Source organism: Delphinapterus leucas, chromosome 1, assembly GCF_059928025.1.
Source record: "Delphinapterus leucas isolate spDelLeu-1000000601 "Yukka" chromosome 1, BTC_Dleu_Yukka2, whole genome shotgun sequence".
Classification (NCBI taxonomy): Eukaryota; Metazoa; Chordata; class Mammalia; order Artiodactyla; family Monodontidae; genus Delphinapterus; species Delphinapterus leucas.
In genome coordinates this window covers 176467771-176486830 of record NC_143129.1, presented here as the reverse complement: position 1 = coordinate 176486830, position 19060 = coordinate 176467771, and the positions used below count along the sequence as shown (strand labels likewise).

At 53.6% G+C, this 19060-nt stretch overlaps 1 protein-coding gene across 2 annotated transcripts in view; it reads left to right on the top strand.

Moving 5' to 3' along the window:
• PAX7 (paired box 7) overlaps positions 1-19060 on the top strand; it is a 99536-nt gene that overhangs the window by 36703 nt on the left and 43773 nt on the right. For both annotated transcript variants that reach the window (XM_022552007.3, XM_022552006.3), the window contains exon 5: positions 16966-17165. In XM_022552007.3, the coding sequence (XP_022407715.1) occupies positions 16966-17165 (200 nt within the window). The remainder of the gene's footprint in view (positions 1-16965; positions 17166-19060) is intronic.

Here is a 19060-nt window from a genome sequence, read left to right as displayed (position 1 = left end):
ACAGAATAATTTTCCAGTGTGCAGGCCCTAAGTAAAACCTCCTTGAGACATTGTGAGTTATTAAAGAGGAGGAAAGAAAAGAAATTGTAAAATCAGTTTGCCTTCAGCAGAACGGTACAATGCACTCTTATTTCCAGGGGAATCTAATTAGAGGGCAGGCGGCCCAGCCTGTGGGGGGAATGAAAGCTGGAGGCTGGGTCTGGGAGGCCCCATGGGCTGTGTGGGAGGAGGGCTGCGAGGGTAAAAGTTGGGGTTTGGGGGATGCATTTCCCTTCCCAGCATCACGGGAGGCTCGGCTTGCTTGGATTCGAATCTTGCATCTTGGCTCTGACGTATGTCTTTGAGTTAGAGGCTTGATATGATCATCTGTTTCTTCATTTAAAAATGGGAATGAAAGGGCTTCCCTGGTGGTCCAGTGGTTAAAACTCTGCGTTTCCACTGCAGAGGTCACGCGTTCGATCCCTGGTCAGCGAACAGGGATCCCGCATGCTGCATGGTGCGGTTAAAAAAAAAAAGGGAATGATAAAATTCATTATTGCTGTAGTTGTCAGGATGAAATGAGGGAATGTATGATCTGAGCTGGACCCACACTGGGCCCTCTGGGTTTGTATATTTCTGTCCTTCCTCATCCACTACCTTACCCGTCTCCACGCCTCCGTCACTGACACCTTCCGAATCTCCAGGCACCTCGATCATCCCCTTGACTTTCAGAATCTCACTCCACCATCTCCCTCTCTTTCACCACTGACCCTCTGAATCTAGCCTCCAGGTCCCCTAGACTCCCGGTATCACACATCTAGCTCAGCCTCTGAGGTCGCCAAGCCATCCCCCGCCCCCCCCCCCCCGCTCCTTCACCTCCTCCCTCGACCTCTTGCAGGATACTTCAGATTCTTTTAGTGTAAGATCAACTTTTTTGTTCAGAAATATATAACAGAAAGTAAAAGTCCCGTGAGCTATAAGCACGCGTGCACACACCCAGCGGGACCACGGCTAACAGTAGATGTGGGTCCTTCCACGTGTATTTCACAACGCACAGGATCCAGACCTTCCCATGATGTTCATCCACTTATCGAGGGCTGCATCCCTTCCCCACCAATGCCACCCCATGCCAGAGAGCACTGGTCTTTTCAGCAGCCCTATCAGGGTGATTTGGGGCAAGCACAGTATGGCACTGCAAGGAGAGGGGAAGGAAGCAGAGGACTGTAGAGAAAGGGGCATTGGATTGTGAACATTCTCTAGCTTCCAAGGCCTTGTCACTGCCCTCACTTAGTGAAAGGCAGATGGAGGGGCAACGGGGTCTGACCATAGGTTCAGACTCCTGATGGACCTGGGTTCAAGTCCTGATACAGCCACATAGAGCTGTGTGACCTTGGATAAGTCATTGCCCCTCCTCTGAGTCTCATTCTTACAACCAGTTCAATATCAGTGCCTGCCAGCTCTGAGTGTTGTGGGATGAGGCCAGTTATGCGTGCCAGGCGTAGCACCTGGCACCAGTAAGAGCATCGCAAATGCCTATTATCACTGTTTTATCCCCGTGGAGTTTTATCCCCACTTGTTCCCCAGAACTGGGAAGTCCAGTCCCTCACCATCTCGAAGCATGATTTTGCCCTCTGAGAACCACTATGTTTTCAGATTCCACCCCCTCCCTGCTGGTTTAACGTAACTAACCTATAGCTGGCCACATTTGGGGAAAATAACATTATTTATTCTATCAAGATTCAGCAAACTGGGCCCAGAGCAATAATTGCCCCAGGGTGTGAGTGAAAGGTTTTATTTTTATTGATCAAAAAAATTTTTTTTAATCAAAAACACATCAAACTAGAAAAGGCGTAAGCAGCAGGATCAAATTGGATTTTAACTCCTTTAAAAACGGGCTCCTCCAACAGCCCACTTGCAAAGATGTCTGATGCTTTGCAGGGAGGTGCTTGCAGTCCGGGGTGCCTGAGGGGTTCCGCGGCCGCGGAGGCTGTTTTGCCACCATCCTTCAGACACCGCATTAGCATTTGGGCCGCCTCTGAGTGGACCAAACATCTGGATGTGGATGAGGGGATTCAGTGGAGTACCTGTGTGTTGCTTTACAGAGCATCAATCCTCCAGACCTCTTGGAACCGTTCAGCTGGCTAGCTGGGGCTTTCAGCCTGGTGCCAGGTGTCTGGCGATGCATAAATACATTTCTAATGAGATCATTGTGCAGGATGAGTCTTCTTGCCAATAAGCACGTTGGCCTGAAGAGCAAACCTTCGTCAGCATCTGTCGGAACGTTGCAAGTTATTGCCGAGCTCTCAGCATATGGGGGCGGGGGGCAGTGCATTCATTCCATAAATGTGCATTTATTCACTCATTCATTCATTCATTCAGCAAATCTGTGTTGAGCTCTTCCCATGGGCCAGGCCCTCTTCTGGGCAGTGGGAATAAAGCAGTAAACAGAACAGATAAAGGTCCTCGTTCTTCTGGAGCGGAAACATCACCTCTTCAAATAACTCAAGCTGGGAGGCTGGAAGATGGGTCAGGGAGGAGGCATGTGTCAGGCGTGGTCCCTGACTTCAGCCTTTTGAAGTCACTGTTTTGATGCTGTGGCAGCTCTTTCCCCTGTTAATACCAGTGCACATCTGATTGCTGATGGTGGAGGGAAAGATGGTGGGAGAAGGAAGAGGGCTTAGGACAGAAGCCAGGGTAGATAGGAGTGGAAAGAGGTGGGTCCAGAGACTGGGGCAGGGCAGGGACAGGCTGGGCCCTGGTCAGGGTTCCAGACACCCAGGTGGTCTGTCCTGAGTCTGATGACCCAGCCACCGTGGCAAGCTGCAGGAGCAAGGACCGCAGAGAAGAAAGTTCACCTGCCAAACTGGCCCCCCGCTGGGTCCCCCTGGGTGAGTGTCTTCTCCCCCATCATTGTGAAAAAGATCTAGGGCTTTGGTGCGGTGAAGGGCTGTGGGCTTGGCACTTTCAGCCGCTCTACCTCCATTCTGATAATAGCAAGAAAAGTATACTTTTCCCTTTCCCTGGAGCAGCGTGGTTTTTGTTTGTTAGCTGTTGCTACTTTTCTTTGAATTTCTATGGAACAGTGGTTCTCAAAGTGTGGCCCCCAGCAGCGGAGGCGGTATCACTGGGGTACTTGTTGGAAATGCAACTTCTTAGGCTCCACCTACTGAATCAGAAACTTCCCCCCGGGGGAGGGGCCCAGCAATCTGTGTTTCCACAAGCCCTCCCAGGGATTCTGATGCCCTAAGAACCACTCCTGTAGGAGATGCTGGGGGGGCCGCTTGATTGACTTAAAACGCACTCGCTGGCTTTGGCCTGGAACCCACCTCGGCTGAAGGAAGGCTTTGCCACTTAGCCCCTGACAGGTCTCCACCCCTTTCTGAGCGTTTACCAAAGAGCACTGGCCCTAAGAGATACTTGTGAGGATTTCATGAAAGTACACAATGCGTGTTGAGTTCCTGGCACCTAGCAGACCCTAAATAAACTGTGACCTCCCCCCACTTCTATTACTGCATCACGTGACAGAAACAAACAAAAGATGAAAGTATTTAACAGGACAAGTGCTGATCACCTTTGAAAAATCAACCCCACCAACCCCAACAGCAACAGAATCACAGCATCTTAGAATTTCAGAACCATACTATGTTAGAGCCAAAAGGGGAGAATTTAGTCCTGCCCCTCTTTTCACAGGTGAAGAAACAGAGGTTCACAGAGGCTGTGTACCTGGCCCATGTGACACAGCACACCAGAGCGTCCCTCTTCTCTCTCCACCCCCTTCCGGTCGCACAGCCTGCCTCCTTCCCCCTTCTGTCCTGGGCCTGCTCACTTATTTTGCAGGAGGAGCCCCAAATGAGCCCCTAGCTGCCTTTTACGAATATCTTTTCAAACTGGACATCTTGTCCATTTCGTCCTCTGCTCTGTCACCCATAGCTGGCTCAGAACCTACACCTATGTGTTGAGTGAATGAATTAATATCTGGGGGCAGGAGCCTGGACAGGAGGAGAGGTCATCGGGCCCTGGGAACCCCCCTGCCCTTGATGGGTGCGGTCGATGGCCTGCCGTGGACCCGCCAGCATCCCAGCACTGGGACCTGGCTCCGAGCTGGTGTCTCAAGACCAAGTTTTCCAGGGCTGGGGCGTCCGCCTGACATAATACGTAACAGTAATTAAGAAATAAGCCGCCTTGCCCAGCTTCACAGCGATCATTTGGTTAAGTAACTACCATGGTCCAGTGCCTCAAAAATCACCATTAGAGTACGCTCCTTATGGCCATAAAATTTCTCGTTTTCTGCCTTTCATCAGCCTCCCCCTGCAATCTTCGCCTTGCTTTATTTATACATTCGTCCTCAAACAATGGCAATAAACTCTTTCCCAGAGTGTTGCAAATCAGAAATTTGTCCACATTTTTCCACCACCTTCCACTGTGGACCTGCTCTGCCTGGGAACAGCCCAGCCAGGCCAGCTGGAGAGGCTGGGTTGCCGTAGATTGATGGGGGCACGACAGGATGGGCTTGCTGGGGAGCGAGGGTGGGGAGCGGGCAGCAGGAGAATGCACCATGAAAGGCCGGGCTGCCCAGCGACCAGCCATAGACACAAGGGGCCCACGACTGGCTGGGGAGAGGTGAGCAGGGGCGGGGAGGGGCGGGGGAGGGGCGGGGAGGGGAGGGGGGAGGGGCAGGGAGGGGAAAAGCCTTCCCCCACCACCTTCCCCTAAGAGAGGAAGAAGGGTTGGGGACTACGGGCAAGCAGGGTTGGCCCTGGGCAGAATACGAGGGTCACGAAATCCATCCTTCTTCACCCCCACAGGAATCAGATGATCTTGGGGTGTCTTGTAGCCCACACTGCACTCCCAGCTTAGAATCCCAGTCCCTTCTGGAGCTCCTCACTAGCCCCATCCATCATCATTCTTTCATCCAGCAACAGACATTTATCCAAAGCCCTACGTATGCCGGTGACTATACTGGGTTCTTGAGTGTGAAGTAACGAATAAATCAGATACAGTCCAGGCCCCCTTCTCAGGGTCATTCTTAGAGACCCAGGAGGACGTCTGGTTTTCAGGGATGGGGAAAAGGGGGCCCAGAGAGGGGTTTAGACTTGCCAAAGTCACACAGCAAGTTGGAGACAAAGTCAGGAACAAACTTCAGGGTTCCAGTCTGGAATCCCCTAGTCTTTCCAAGCAGCCCACAGGCTCCCTGGAGACCCTCCTCTGGGCAAGGTAATGGTCCCCTCCTCTGGCCGGGGTGCCAGCTGCCTGTAGAAGTCCTGGGGGTGTCACGTCTGCAGTGACTATCTGTATTTTAATCTGGAGTTCCCGGAGGCAGCAATAGGTGGAGAAGTAACTCACGTTGAAGGCTTTGGTGTCGGTCTACAAGAGAGGGGAAGTCTGTTCTGTTAGGTGGGCTTCCCAGGTAAAGCTTTCTGCTCCAGAGGAGGAAGGCTGGACTCCACTAAGCGACATTAAGGGTCTGACTTGTTTTTCCAGTAATCCTGCTTCACTTCAAACCCATGCTCACAGCACTGCCCACCTGTATGAGTGGTTCTCTTCGAAGGCGGTGGGGTTCTGAGAAATGTGCTTGTTTCAGTGGCGGTGGACGGTAACTGCTGTGGCTTTTGTCCGTGTGGGTCTGTGGGGCACCCAGTAAGGTGCACCTTGATATGCAATGTGATGTTAGGTTTCAGAGTTTTCTGGGAGGCCCATTTAAAGAAAGATGGGGGTGGGGCTGGATGGAAGTTGGATGGCTATAAATGGCTCCCGAGGGAAAAGGAATCAGCCCAGAGTCCCGAGAGAGAACCTGTGACTTTGAGGAAGCTTGAGTCATTTCTCCTTGTTGTGTTTGGGAGGGCAAGGTCCATGGTTTCTTCGTTTAACTGACAGCTACAGTTTCCATGGGAGACTGTTATTAAGAACATTCTAGAATGATAGGAGCTCAGAACTATGCCCAGTCACCCCACCCTGGGGTAATGCCCAGTTATAACAGAAGAAATATAGTTTCCAACTTTAAGAAGCTGCCAGTCTTATTGTGAAGGTGAAGCCTCTACTCTGGAGCGTCCCCAACTTGATGGGGGAGACCTCGTTCCCATCCTCGAGAAGTTCAAATAAACCTTTTGCGAACTGGATGATAAGATAAACAGAACACAGGCCTTAAAACACTGGGACTTCCCTGGTGGTCCAGTGGTTAAGACTACACGTTTCCAATTCAGGGGGCACGGGTTCGATCCCTGGTTGGGGAACTAAGATCCCGCATGCCGTGAGGTGTGGCGAAAAACTAAAAACAAACAAACAAAAAACCCCACAAACTTAATTGTCAGCCCCCAGCAGGAGTCGAGGTCATGTGCTGAGAGGGTGGCATGGGGGGCAAATACCACAGGGATTCCAGGAGAGTGCTCAGGGTGTGGCAGTCATGGAGGGCTTCCTGGACTAGGTGGACTTCAAGTCCAGACTTGAAGGATGGGGGAAGTGAGACAGTAGGAACTAGTGTGAGGGCACCATCCCAGGCCACTGCAGGGTACAAAGGTCTGGCACTGACCTTCAGGGGAGGAACATTTGGGGCAGGGCAGGGAGGACCCTGAATGCCAGGCTCACAGGGGTCACCTTGATGGTGAAGACAGGGACTCAGGGGCAAGCTGCCCGGGTTTAATTGTCAGTCTGCCACTAAGTCCCTCTGAGCCTCAGTTTCCTTATCTGTAACATGGGGCTCATAGTAACACTCACCTCTTAGAGTTATCATGGGACCGACCACGTGACTTACCACGAGAAAGGCACATAGCTCAAAACACATCAGCAGCTCTTTTAATGTTTATTCTCCTGTGGCCTTCCTGCCTGGTTGTGCTGTAGGAGACTTTGTGTGGTCACAGAGCCCAGTCTTCAGGGTTCAGTGAGCCCCAGGTTTAAGCCCTTCCTCAGAGCTGAGCCTGGAGGCAGGAGGGTTGATTGATGGAGCCGGGGTCCTGAAACCATTTTCCATCCCACCTTCTGTGACGACTTTCCAGTGGCTGCAGCCTTCCAGGCTCCAGCTTTGAGGAGGGGGAGTGGAGGTCAGGAGGTGGAGGAAGGAGGGTCTGGGCAGGCTTGACTTCCCAGGCGTGGGGTCCTTTCACAGTGGCTTTGTGGGGCTCTGACGGGTGGCCAGGCTGCCTCTTCCTTGCCGCCACGCAGGGCGGCTTCGTCTGGCCACTGGGGCCCCAGGTGCTGCCATTTCTCCTTCACTGATTTGGAGGCCTCACCCCAGGCCTCTCCCAGCCCAGCTTTCTGAGTGCCTGCCTTGGTCCCTTCATGCCTGCCAGCATTAGTGCCCCAGCTGGATGGCTTACTTGAGACCCTTGCACCTCTCCTCTCCACGGGCACCACTTGCTCCTGGGATGGCTCCCCCTGGGGATGGGATGCGGGGTCCGTGGATGTAGCTGGGGTTGTGCAAAGCCTCCACCGTAGGAGAATAAGGAAGGAATGACCAAGGGGTATTCATTCATTTGTTCATGCATGCACGCATGCCTGCATTCCTTGCCTTCGAGTTTTGTGCCAGGCAAATATCTTGCTCCAGAGGTAGAGGAAGTTCTCATTGTACTCGGGCATCAGTCGTAATAGCAATAATAATAACAACTAACATATGTTGAGCACTTACCGTATACATGGAAGTGTTGTAAGCCTTGTCTTGCAGTAGTTCATTTAATTTTCATGTGTGACGACTCTGTGAGGTCAGCGCTATGTGATTTTCCTCCTTTTACAGATGAGGAAATTGTGGCCCAGAGGAGCGAAGTAACTTTCCTGAGTGAGTAGGGCAGCAGGCTGTGATCATTGCATCAGAGGCTCCCCTTGGTGATTTCTCGAGGTTTCCATCTGTGCAGCTACACCAACAGCCTGAGGGGCAGGCGGTTGGCAGTTCTTACTTCCCGTGGGTGGATGGGGAAATGGAGATGCCACGAGGACGAGTGACACGTTCAGGGTCACACAACAGGTCGGGGACTGAGCCCAGAGTGCCGGCTCCCCGCCTGCCAGGCTTCTGCCTGAATGAGAAGAGAGACGGGGTCTGCTCCGCCAGGGCTGGGGGGGGGCCCATCACCCCCACTCTTGGAGCTCAGCCTCCGGGCATAGTTTTCTCTCTTCCTTTCCTCCTTGACTCCCATCACTACCCCCATTTTAGAAAGGATGAGAATGAGGCTTGGAATTCAGTCACACATTCGGCATCTGTAGCAGTAGGGGGCAGAGCCAGAATTCACACTCAGGTGCTTCTGATCCCACAGCTTCTGTTCTGCCCACCTCTTCCCAGTGTCTGCCGGTGACAGGCTCGGCCACGCTCTGTGAGGCGGAGCCCCGTTGGCAAACCCCCTTTCGGGAGCTGACTCTGCTGTCTACCCAGCACTAATCACCACTCTTCAGCTTCAACCTCTTGCCCTAAGCAGGCGAACATTTGTTTTGAACTCTGTCCCCAGGAAGTCTCCCCTGACTGAGTGCTGGCTCAGACAGTTCCAGCCCTCTACCAACCCACTCTTCTCCCCCACACGTGACTTGGGCTTGGTTCACAGTTTGGTGCAGACAGAGCTCTGGATCCATCATGAGAAAACATGGCTCTGAATTCTGGAGATGCAACTACACAGTACCATTTCAAACAGTACTACTTCCTTCTTCCTAGATATGCCCCTTCTTGGGAGGAATGTATAAAGAGTGCCCTCTAGTGCCTGAGGACAGGACCATACTGTGAGCATAGAAGCCACAATCAGAGAATACCCCATGTGGGCCTCGTATTTTGTAATGCAAATCAGCTACCAAAGGTTCAGAGTTTTTAAAAAAGGCAGCCTGCTGGGGTTTGATGGGGACTTCCGGGAGAAGGAAAAGTTTTCTCACGTTTAGGTTATGAACAAAGTGAGAGTTCCACCCAGTCGTCCTGAAGACACTCTCCTCCCTTCCCTCTCCTCCTGGAGTTGGCAGAGTGAAGTTGGGTCTCCGTCAGTCGCTGAGAAATAGCATAGGATTTGGAGTCAGACAGAACCTATTTGGACCCCTACCTCACCAATGCCTCCCGACCCCTCGGGAGGCCTCTTGGAGAGCAGGACTGAAATGAATCCACGGGGACAGTTTGGCTGAGTTCCAGCCGTGAGGGCACAGAGGTGGGCACCCCAGACCCAGATGGAGAGGGTGCCGTCCTCCAGAAGGCTTCCTGGAGGAGTGGTCCCAAACTGAGTGGGAAAATGACGAGGCTTGATGGAAGCTCACACTTGCTGAGCACGCGCTTGTCCCTGGCACTCTTTCCTGGCCTTAATATACTCACTCATTTACTCATTCCTTCCGTTATTCAACAAATATTTGGGTGTCCACTTTATGCCAAGCACTGGAGATTCAGCAGTGAACAAAAGAGACAAAAACGCCCAGCTGCTTGGTGCTTGCGCTCTAGTGAGGGCCAGGATGATGCGGGGAGGGGGGTGGGGACGGGCAATAAAATGGAATATTTAGCATATCTGACTGTGCTATGTGCTGCGGAAAAACTGCAAAGCAAGGAAAGTGGTTCTTGGGGGGAGGGGATTCCCATCATTATCCATATTTTAAACGTGTGGAATCTACAGAATCCAAGCAAACTGTGTTGGGAGCCTATGCTTTTTTTTTTTTTTTTCTTTTTTGGTCGCGCCGCTGGGCTTGCAGGATCTTAGTTCCAGGACCAGGATCAAACCGCGCCCGCCGCAGTGGAAGCACAGAGTCTTAACCACTGGACCGCCAGGGAAGTCCCAGCAGTGCTTTTCAATGCCCTGCTCCAGCCAGCAGCAAACTCTAGGCCAAGAGGGGAATGGGAAGGGTGTTCCAGGCGGAGGGCACAGCCTGTGCAAAGGCCCACTATTGCTGGGGCCGGAGACAACTGCTGGAGTCCAGGGAGAGACGGACAGGTTCTGGGGCAGGGCCAGGGTGGAGTGGCGGGGTGGGTTCGCAGCTAAGCGGGATGCTGAATCACCCACTTCTGGTGCTGGGCTGACTGCCTGTGAGGCTTGATGGGAGAGCAAAGGGGTTATTAAGGACTCCTAAGGTCTGTGACCTGGATGCCTGGGTGCTGGTGCTGAGAAGGGTACCCAAGAAGTTTGGGCAGAGAAGGTGAGTGGGAGGGGTCGCTTCCAGGGAGGTGTAACTAGGGGTCTGATTCCCTCCTCTCCATCCACCCACTTCACCAGGCCTTGTCTGCTGTCTGGTCCAGCTCCCGCCGGCCCTACTGAGCTGCACGAACCCCACGCTGGTTACAGCTGAGCAGTTCCTGTAGAGGGGCTGGGAGGGCGCCCGCCACGGCCCCGGGGCCCCCAGCTGAGCTGTAAATGACTTTTCCATTTTCCAAGACCTGCGCCCAGGCCTGTTTGGTATTCAGGGACACCCAGCCCACACTCGCTGGCTCTCGGCTCTGCCCGAATTACTTGATTAAAACGCATATCAACTATTATGTGATTCATTTCTCTGCTGCGGCTGTGAGCCGGCCTATGTTAAACTGTAATAAAGGCTGGGCTGGGAGGCTGCGGGGACGGGGGAGCTCAGGAGCGGGGTGGGAGGGCGTCTCTGAGTTGGGGGGGCTGAGATAAGGACCCCAAACCTCAGGGCCAACTGCTGGCTTCCACGGATCTTCGATGACAAGGACTTGGTTTGGAGATGGCTCAGCTCCCTCCCGCCTTCTGAGGGAGAGGTGGGTAGGTCCAGAAATTGTCACCATCTCATTTCCATGCTTTTCTTTGGCAAAAGGGAGAACAGAGAAAGTTTGGGAGGGTGGGATGGAGAAGAAGCCACCTGGGTTTTCATGATCAGAAATGGAATTCTCCATCACCTGGGAATTATAGCGAAGTTGGCTTTCACTGGGCTGGGAGTCCCAAGTCCTGCGTTTTCTTCCCGGCCTCACTGGCCTGAGACTTCACCGACCATCTGTAAAATGGGGCTAATCCTGCCTGCTTGACACTCCATTGGGAGAGATTAGTGTCGGAACTATGAAAGGTCCTGTAAACTGTAGAGTGCATGCACAAGTATAGGCTCGTGACTACTGCAGTGTGTCAGAGTTTGAAAGGAACTTTCTGAGCATTCTGCCAAGCTCTATTCATTTAAGGAGGCTTTATTAGGCCCCTGCTGTGTGCCAGGCACAGTCTCTGCTGGACTCAGGAATCTCCCTGTCCAGTGGGACCAAGAGACCAGAAACAGGCCAGTTTGATGTCTCCTGATGAGCTCTGAGAGCTCCGAGGATGAGAAGTGAAACCAGCCTGGCCTGGATGGACCCAGGACTCCCACCAGCTGGGTTCTGCAGCGTGAACAGGAGTGCACCGATGAAAGGGTGAGGCATTCCGAGCAGAGGAGGCTGGAGTTCAAAGGCAGGGAGGTGTGAGACAGCCCAGCTGGGTCATTTAGGACTCTGAGAGCTGGACAGGGAGTGGTGGGGTGAGTCTGGACATGTGGGCAGGGCCAATGATGGTGGGGCCTCGCTGGTGTAACTGAGGCCCCCCATGTCAGTGGCTGTGAAATTCAGCACGCTTCAAAGGAGGGGGCAGAGGCTGGGGTAGAGAACAGGAGAGTTACCCCCCAGCGATTTTCTCTCCACTTCCATCAACCTGGCCTGAGCTGGACTCTGACCTGAGCAGACCTGCTCCCGTCCACCCTAAAGCTTTGACAAGCCAGACAGCTCTTGTCACCCGCTCATCCCTTATTCTATCCTCAGGCTGCTCTCAAATCACGGAGCTGTCTTCCTCGTTTATGCCTGTCCTGGCCCCAGTTCATCTGGAAGTAGTGTTTCCTCCATCAGACTGGGAAATTCCTATCACAGGGGTGAGGCCTCCTCCATCAGATTGGAAGCTTCCTAAGCCAGAGACTGTTTTTCCCCCATAAGATCGGGAGGGCCCCAAGGGAGGGGCTGTTTCTTCCTTGCTCTGTAGTGGACTCCTCACATCCCTAAGCAAGACAGGATCTGGGAACCCAGAGAGAGGGTCCCTCATCGTATTCCTCTCCTGGGGCTATCCAGACCAGCTCCAGGCTCTGTCCCACCCCCACTGGGACCTTTCTATCCAGAGCTGCTTCAGAGCAGGAAGGCAGGGGTTGCAGATGGCCAGGAGGCTGCTCCCCCACTGGTCACCCCAAATCCAGCCTCTGTTTAATGGATGTGAGCCCATGTCCCCCTCCCTATGTGTCCCCCACCCTGTGCCAGCTGCCCAGGCTTCACCAAGAGGCAACCAGCTTCCAATGCATGGAGGACTCAGCCCCAGCCAGCAGGGCCCCTCTGTGGCCAAGTCCACCTAATCCTATTAATTTAACTCAGAGGCTAAAGGGTTCCCAGGGGTGGGGAGGGGGAGAGGCAGCACAGGGGGAACCAAAGTGAAGGTGATGTGGTGGCATCAGGGCTCTTCGTGTCCCTTCTCCCAGTCCAGTGGGACCAAGAGACCCATAAACAGGCAAGTTTGATGTCTCCTGATGAGCTTTGAGAGCTCCAAGGATGAGCAGTGAAACCAGCCTGGCCTGGATGGGCCAGGAAGGCTTCCTGGGGGAGGACACCCACCATCTGGGTTCTGCTGGATGAGTAGGAGTGCGTTGATGCTCCTTTTTTCTGTTATTATCATCATTATCCTCATCAATAATAATAATAATCCTTCATGTGCCCTTTACATGTTCCAAATTACTCCCATAGTCTTCATTTCATTCTGTTCTCAGAGCAGTCCGGTGAGGCATGCAGGGATGTATCATTATCCTCATTTTTACCTCCGAGACAGTGGAGGTCCAGGGAGAGGATGCAACTTGTCCAAGGCCACACAGCAAGGGAGGAGACAGAGCTCAGAATCCAGGTGTCAGGCCTCCCAGAAAAGGACTCTTGACTAGACCAGAGCTGCCCCAGAGGGCCCCCGAAACTCCCTCTCAACCTGTCCTTCTGCCCCATCCCTCTCCAGGAATGAGCATGGGCTTAATGGCTATGTGGCCGCTCTCAAGTTACTGAACCTTTCTGAACTTTGTTTCCCTATTTGTAAAAGAACCAATAGTGCCAGCTTCATAGACCTGCCATGAGGATGGCACACCAGAGTGGCTCCAACCTAGCATGGGGGTTCTCTTCCCCTGGGATGGGCCAGGATGGAGGCGGGAGATCTTTTCCAGGGACCTGCAGTCACAGACTGTAGTAGTCCAGCTCTCTTGAGATCCCTCTGGATCTCCCAGCTACTGGGACACGGCCCTGCTCTCCCCACTCAGCATCCAGAAGGTTGTTATGGCAACCACCATCATCCTAGTGGATCATTCCAGATATTTTCAATCAACAGAGACTTGTGGGCCCTGCTCTACCTTTTCTAGTCTGGGTTGCCATCTGGGTGTCTCTCTGGGCTCGAGGAGATCCCAGATCTGTGCTCAATAAGGGGCAGGAGGGACAGGGAGATGAGGAAGAAATAAACACAGAATTCCATGAGGCACCTAGAAAGCCAGAAGTACTTTGGATGGCAAGAGCATCCAATGCACATGGGGCCTGAGTGGGCACTGAGGCTGGGCAAGGTCTAGTAACAGAAGCACCTTGAACTTATCTCCAGGCAGTCATTTGCTAACTGCACTCATGATTTTGGTTACAGTCCTACAGCCTATTCTACTATTTCCTTAATATTTTACTTGGTGCAAAAGTATCTTTAAAAACTGAATTCAGGGGCTTCCCTGGTGGCGCAGTGGTTGAGAGTCCGCCTGCCGATGCAGGGGACGCGGGTTCGTGCCCCGGTCCAGGAGGATCCCACATGTCGCAGAGCGGCTGGGCCCGTGAGCCATGGCCGCTGAGCCTGAGCGTCCGGAGCCTGTGCTCTGCAATGGGAGAGGCCCGCGTACCGCAAAAAAAAAAACAAAAACTGAATTCAAGGAAACGAATTCTCTTGTAAATGAAATATGCCTGTCACGTCCTATAAACAGGTGGGAACCATAAAAACAAATATCCTAAAAACAAACGATGTCATTAAATTCTACGTGGAGACTAGTGCATGCAGAAAGATCTTGAGGCCCGTCCTCTCCTTGCTAAAAGGAGAGACCAGCGGTGCTAAAGACACGCTGTCCTGTGGGGTAGCCACCAGCCCCGTGCAGCTAAGTAAATTTGAAGGAAAATGAAATAAAATGGAAAACTCGGACCTTCAGTTGCACTAGACACATTTCAAGTGCTCGGTACTACACGTGGCTGATACTACCGTATTGAACTGCACAGACCTAGAACATTTCCATCATCACAGAAAGTTCTATTGGACGGCACTGCTCTAAACTGAACTGAGACTTAAGCAGGCTGGGGGTTCTCCCAGGACAGGGCTGTGCCTTCTCCATCAGGCTGGGGCTCTCCATCTCCTCCCCGATCTGACCTCACAGCTCTGAGTACGATCTCTGCCCATAGGTTTTGCCCCCAACAGCCCTGTCCCCCATCTCAGCTCCTGTCCGAGCCCAAGGGTCCCCACTGGAGGACAGAGCCCGGTGTCCCATTCCTCATCTACAGGCTGGCCTCCCTTGCTGCCTGCCAGTCTCAGCTCTCTCCTTCTGAGGCCCCAAGGGCTCTCTCCTTGTCAACGTCAGAAAATCGAAGTTATGCAGTGAGTTTCAGGAAGTGAATCCTTGGGATTACTTGTATTTGGCTCTGAGCCCCAGACGTGCTGGGGAAAGCACCCCAGCATGCCAGCTGTGACCGTTCCGGCCTCCTCTTAGTGACAGGGAGCTGGGCAGCTGGGAAAGGGCAGGGGGGTGGCTGGATCCGACCCCAGGTCTCTGCCTTTAGGGGTGAGGCAGGCAGCCATGAAGGCAGGTCTCCTTGCCATTGGTTCCCTTGTTGTGTGGCGTCACAATCAGCAGCCAATGAAAAGCAGGGATGACCTCCCGATGGCCGTGTTAGCGGGATGGGGGAAAGGGGGCCTGGGGCAGAGGAGCATCGCCTCTGGGGGATGCAGCATCATGGGGATGCAGCCCCATGATGGCATCACGCAACTTGCCCTTTGACACACCAGGTCTTTGCACATGCTCTTCCCCCCGTTTGGAATGCCTTTCCCTTCACCTCCACTTGACATCTAAGAGGTTGCATTAGGTGTTGTGTTTTTTTCAGGGATGGGGGACAGTTTTCCCTTGTGGGAGGAGCCTAGACCTATCTGTATAACCAACATTTGAAGCCACTGGGTAAGAACAGGATGGGGGACAGGAGAGCAGGGTCTGAGTGTGGGTGTGGACACTTGCTGAGGGACTTTGGGTGTGTGATGTTACTTCTCTGTGACTCAGCTTCTCCCATCTGTAGTGTGAGCACATGATCTCTGAGGCTCTTCCAGCCTGACTCAGGTGAGCTTCCAGAACACAGCTTACGTAGTCTGCGCATGACACATAGCAGGTGCTCTGTCAATGCTCTGGGGAATGAATGAATGACAAAACCTAGATGTACTTCCAGAAATACCAAAGATGGAGATGGAAAGGGAGGGGAGAGAGAAATGAAACAAGAAAAGGGAGAAAGCAGGAGTGGGGAGGAGGAAGACCATCTCTGCCGCTTTCTCTTCTCCCTTCCTTGGTTTCCTCTTCTCACCAGCCCCCTCCTCCATGCTCCTGAGGGTGCAGCCTCAGAGCCCTGGCTAGGGGGCTCCTTGCTAGCATTCCTTCTGCTGGATCAGGGATGGGCAAGAGGCCCAAGCTTGATGGGGGTGGAGAGTCAGTTCAGCTCCCAGGGTGTCTTCAGCCCTGACTGCCGAGGAGCTTGATCAAGCCCTTCTTGCAGCCTCCATCACCTGGACCTGGGACAGAAGTAAATTCCTGTCCTGACAGCCCATCCAGGGCCAGACTCCTGGGCTCTCTCTGCACAGGAAGCAAAGGCCTTCATCTACCCCTAGGCTCCAGGGTGGAAATTAATGGGAATGATGTGGTGGGAGTCATGGCTATGGCCAAGGTCATCATATGAGGTCTCCTCCAGCCTGTAAGATCACTCAGTGATCCTGGAACATCCCAGGAAGGGCCTGGGTGTGGAAGTCACGTAGTCCAAACGCTTCATACTATAAATGGGGAAACTGAGACCCAAGGAGGGAAGGTAGCCTTCCTAGGGTCACAGTTCAGGGCATCTGGGGGAGAACCAAGCCTGGAATCTAGGCTTCCTGACTGCCAGCCCTGGGCACAAGCATTTGTTCCCTTCCTCCAACCTTTCCTTTCTTCCTGCTTCTTCCTTTCGTTAGTTTTTGCAATATTTTCCAAAAATGCAATAGTGTCATTGTTTAAATGATCATCATTTAAGAAATACTAAACTATAAATAAGTTTTAAAAAGAAAACAAAAATTCTGTCACCCTGAAGGTTAACATTTGTTGGTCTTTTGAGTGTAGTGTTCTATAATGTATTATGCACGCTTTTTCCAAAAGTGGGATTGATCTCCACACACTGGTTGTACCTTTCCGCCTTCTTTTTTTTTTTTTTTTTTTTTTTTTGCGGTACGCGGGCCTCTCACTGTTGTGGCCTCTCCCGTTGCGGAGCACAGGCTCCGGACGCGCAGGCTCAGCGGCCATGGCTCATGGGCCCAGCCGCTCCACGGCATGTGGGATCTTCCCGGACCGGGGCACGACCCCGTGTCCCCTGCATCGGCAGGCGGACTCTCAACCACTGCGCCATCAGGGAAACCCCCTTGCCTTCTTCTTAAAGTCAGGTTTATTGAGGTGCAGTGAATATTCAGTAAAATTCTCCCCCTTTTGGAGAATATAGTTCTAGGAATTTTGACAAGTGTGTTTCATCATGAAACCATCCCCTGAGTGCTATGTCATGGACATCCTTCCGTGTCAGTAGAAATAACCTAAATGCCCAACTACAGGGGTTATTTTTTTTTTAAGGAATGGCTGGGCCATAAGGTATTTAGCCAATCCCCTAAGGTTGGGCAGAGAGGTTGCTTCCCAGCCTTCACGCTGATAAACAGTACCGGGGGGAACATCCTTCCTGTGCTCAGGAGGGATCTGAGGCTCAGTGCCAGGGTGGCCTGCAGGTGTGCACAAAGCACCCCTCCATCTCACCGGGCCCCCACCCTCTTCCTCCCTCTCACCTGGCTGTAGGCAACCGTCTGGATGAGGGCTCGGACGTGGAGTCAGAACCTGACCTCCCTCTGAAACGTAAGCAGCGCCGCAGCCGGACCACGTTCACAGCCGAGCAGCTGGAAGAGCTGGAGAAGGCCTTCGAGAGGACTCACTACCCGGACATCTACACCCGGGAGGAGCTGGCACAGAGGACCAAGCTGACTGAGGCACGAGTGCAGGTGAGGGGGCGCCTGGGGCTTTGCGCTGTGGGCATCATCCGGAGACCAGGATTGGGAAGGTGGGAGTGGCCGGGGTCAGAGGGTTAAGTGGGCACCCCCCAGGGTGGGGCTGGAGGTTCTGCAGCAAGTGATCCAGGAACCGTGTAGGCAAGTATTGCCCTGGCGCTTGGTACAGAGTAAATGGGCAGCGAATGTTGACTGATGAACTAATCCCTAGGCAGTCCCAGGGAAGCCAGGAGCGGCAGTGAGGACTTGGATTGCCGACAAGAACTTCGTGGGGGGGCGGGGAAGGGGGGAAGGAGGGATGGAGGGAGAGGAGAAAAGGGTGAGGAAGGGAGGAAGGAAGGACATTGGTTCAGTCACAAGAGAGGGAGCTCAGGGAGTAGAAGAGTCTCCAAATCTCTGAGGAGGGGAGGAAGTAATCAGGACACAAATTCCAGAAGAGACGTAGCTTCCTAAGATGGGTAATGAGTTTCCTGTCATGGGAAGCATGCAAGCCGACTGGGAGCATGTTCCTGGTGAGTTAGAAGCATGCGGGGGAGGGTGGGCAGGCCTAGAACACGCCCTCTACACCCTCAAAGTGCGTGGCTCCTAATCAGTGGGCCTGGGGGAAGGGAGGGCATGGAAAGGGCAGAGTCTGTCTGGGGTTCAAGGCCTGCAGTGGGGCGGGGGGACTTGCCTCCACTCCCCAAGCTGAGCTCTCGGATTCCACGAGGTCTACAGTTCTCTAAGTCAGAGTCTCTAGGGGCCCGGCCGGGATGGGCTCAGGCTGGGTGGGTCGGGGAGGGCGCAGAGGAGGAGAGGGGCCTGATGAACAGCTCCTGCGGGGGCCCATTCTTGGCCTGGCTTCTCTGTGAATGGGGGAGGCGGGTCTACAGAGGTCCCGCCCCCAGCTGTTCACTGGGGGCGCTTCTATCTTATCCAAGGGGGACCAGCCTTGGTTGGGCACCTACCTTATGCCAGCTGCAGTGCTGGGGGCTCCTCCCACGTGACCTGGTGGAAGCGCAGACTGCCTTCTCAGGTCGGGATGGCCACTCCCCAAGCCGCAGGCACAGAAGCTGAGGCTCAGAGAAGCGACATGGGGGGGATACAGAGCTCAGCAGAGGCTGAGCTGGGCCTGGAACTCAAGCCTGATGGATGCCAAGCCCAGGTTCTAGCCATTCAGAAGGAAGAAATGGACTCAGAGCCTGGGATTTGAAAAGCAATAAAGTTCTAGAAGCAAACTGGCATTTAAGCAATGCGGGGACCCGCGTACCTCCCTCTGCCCTCCCCACCCCCATCCTGGAGTGGGGGACCCTTGGCTGCCGCTGAGGGAGATCCTGAGGGGAAGGGGGCAGGCGGCAGCAGCCAGCTCATCTCATTCCTTCCCCTCCTCTCCGGGGTGATACCCGAGCCTGCCCCCCAGCTCCCAGCCTCCCTCCCCCGCCTCTGATCCCCCTGCAGCTGTTCTGGGCACATTCCTGGGTGCTTTCTCATTCGCACGTCTGGTGGCCACGGCTGCTTCCCACCACCTGGAAGCCTGACTGCTCCTTGTAAAATTTCTTGGCTGTCAGGGCAGTGCTTTTATTGGCCCAGGGGACTCAGAAACAGGTGTCACTCAAGGTCCAAGGATGGAGGGGGGCCTGGGAACAGGGTGGGCAGCCAGAGCTCAGGCAAACTCACAGTGAGGGGACCAAGACAGCCGTCCTCCACCTCCCCCCTCAGACTCTGAGCTCCCCCGGGGCGGGGCGGGGTCTCCTCCCTCAGGCTCTGAGCTCCCCAGGGCGGGGCGGGGTCTCCCCACAACCCTTAGCCTGAGAACTTGGCCTGATCCCAGCCGAGGAGGGATCAATACATGTTGAGTTTTTAAAAAATGAATAAAGGCGGACCCCAAAATCAAGACAGGAATAACAGAA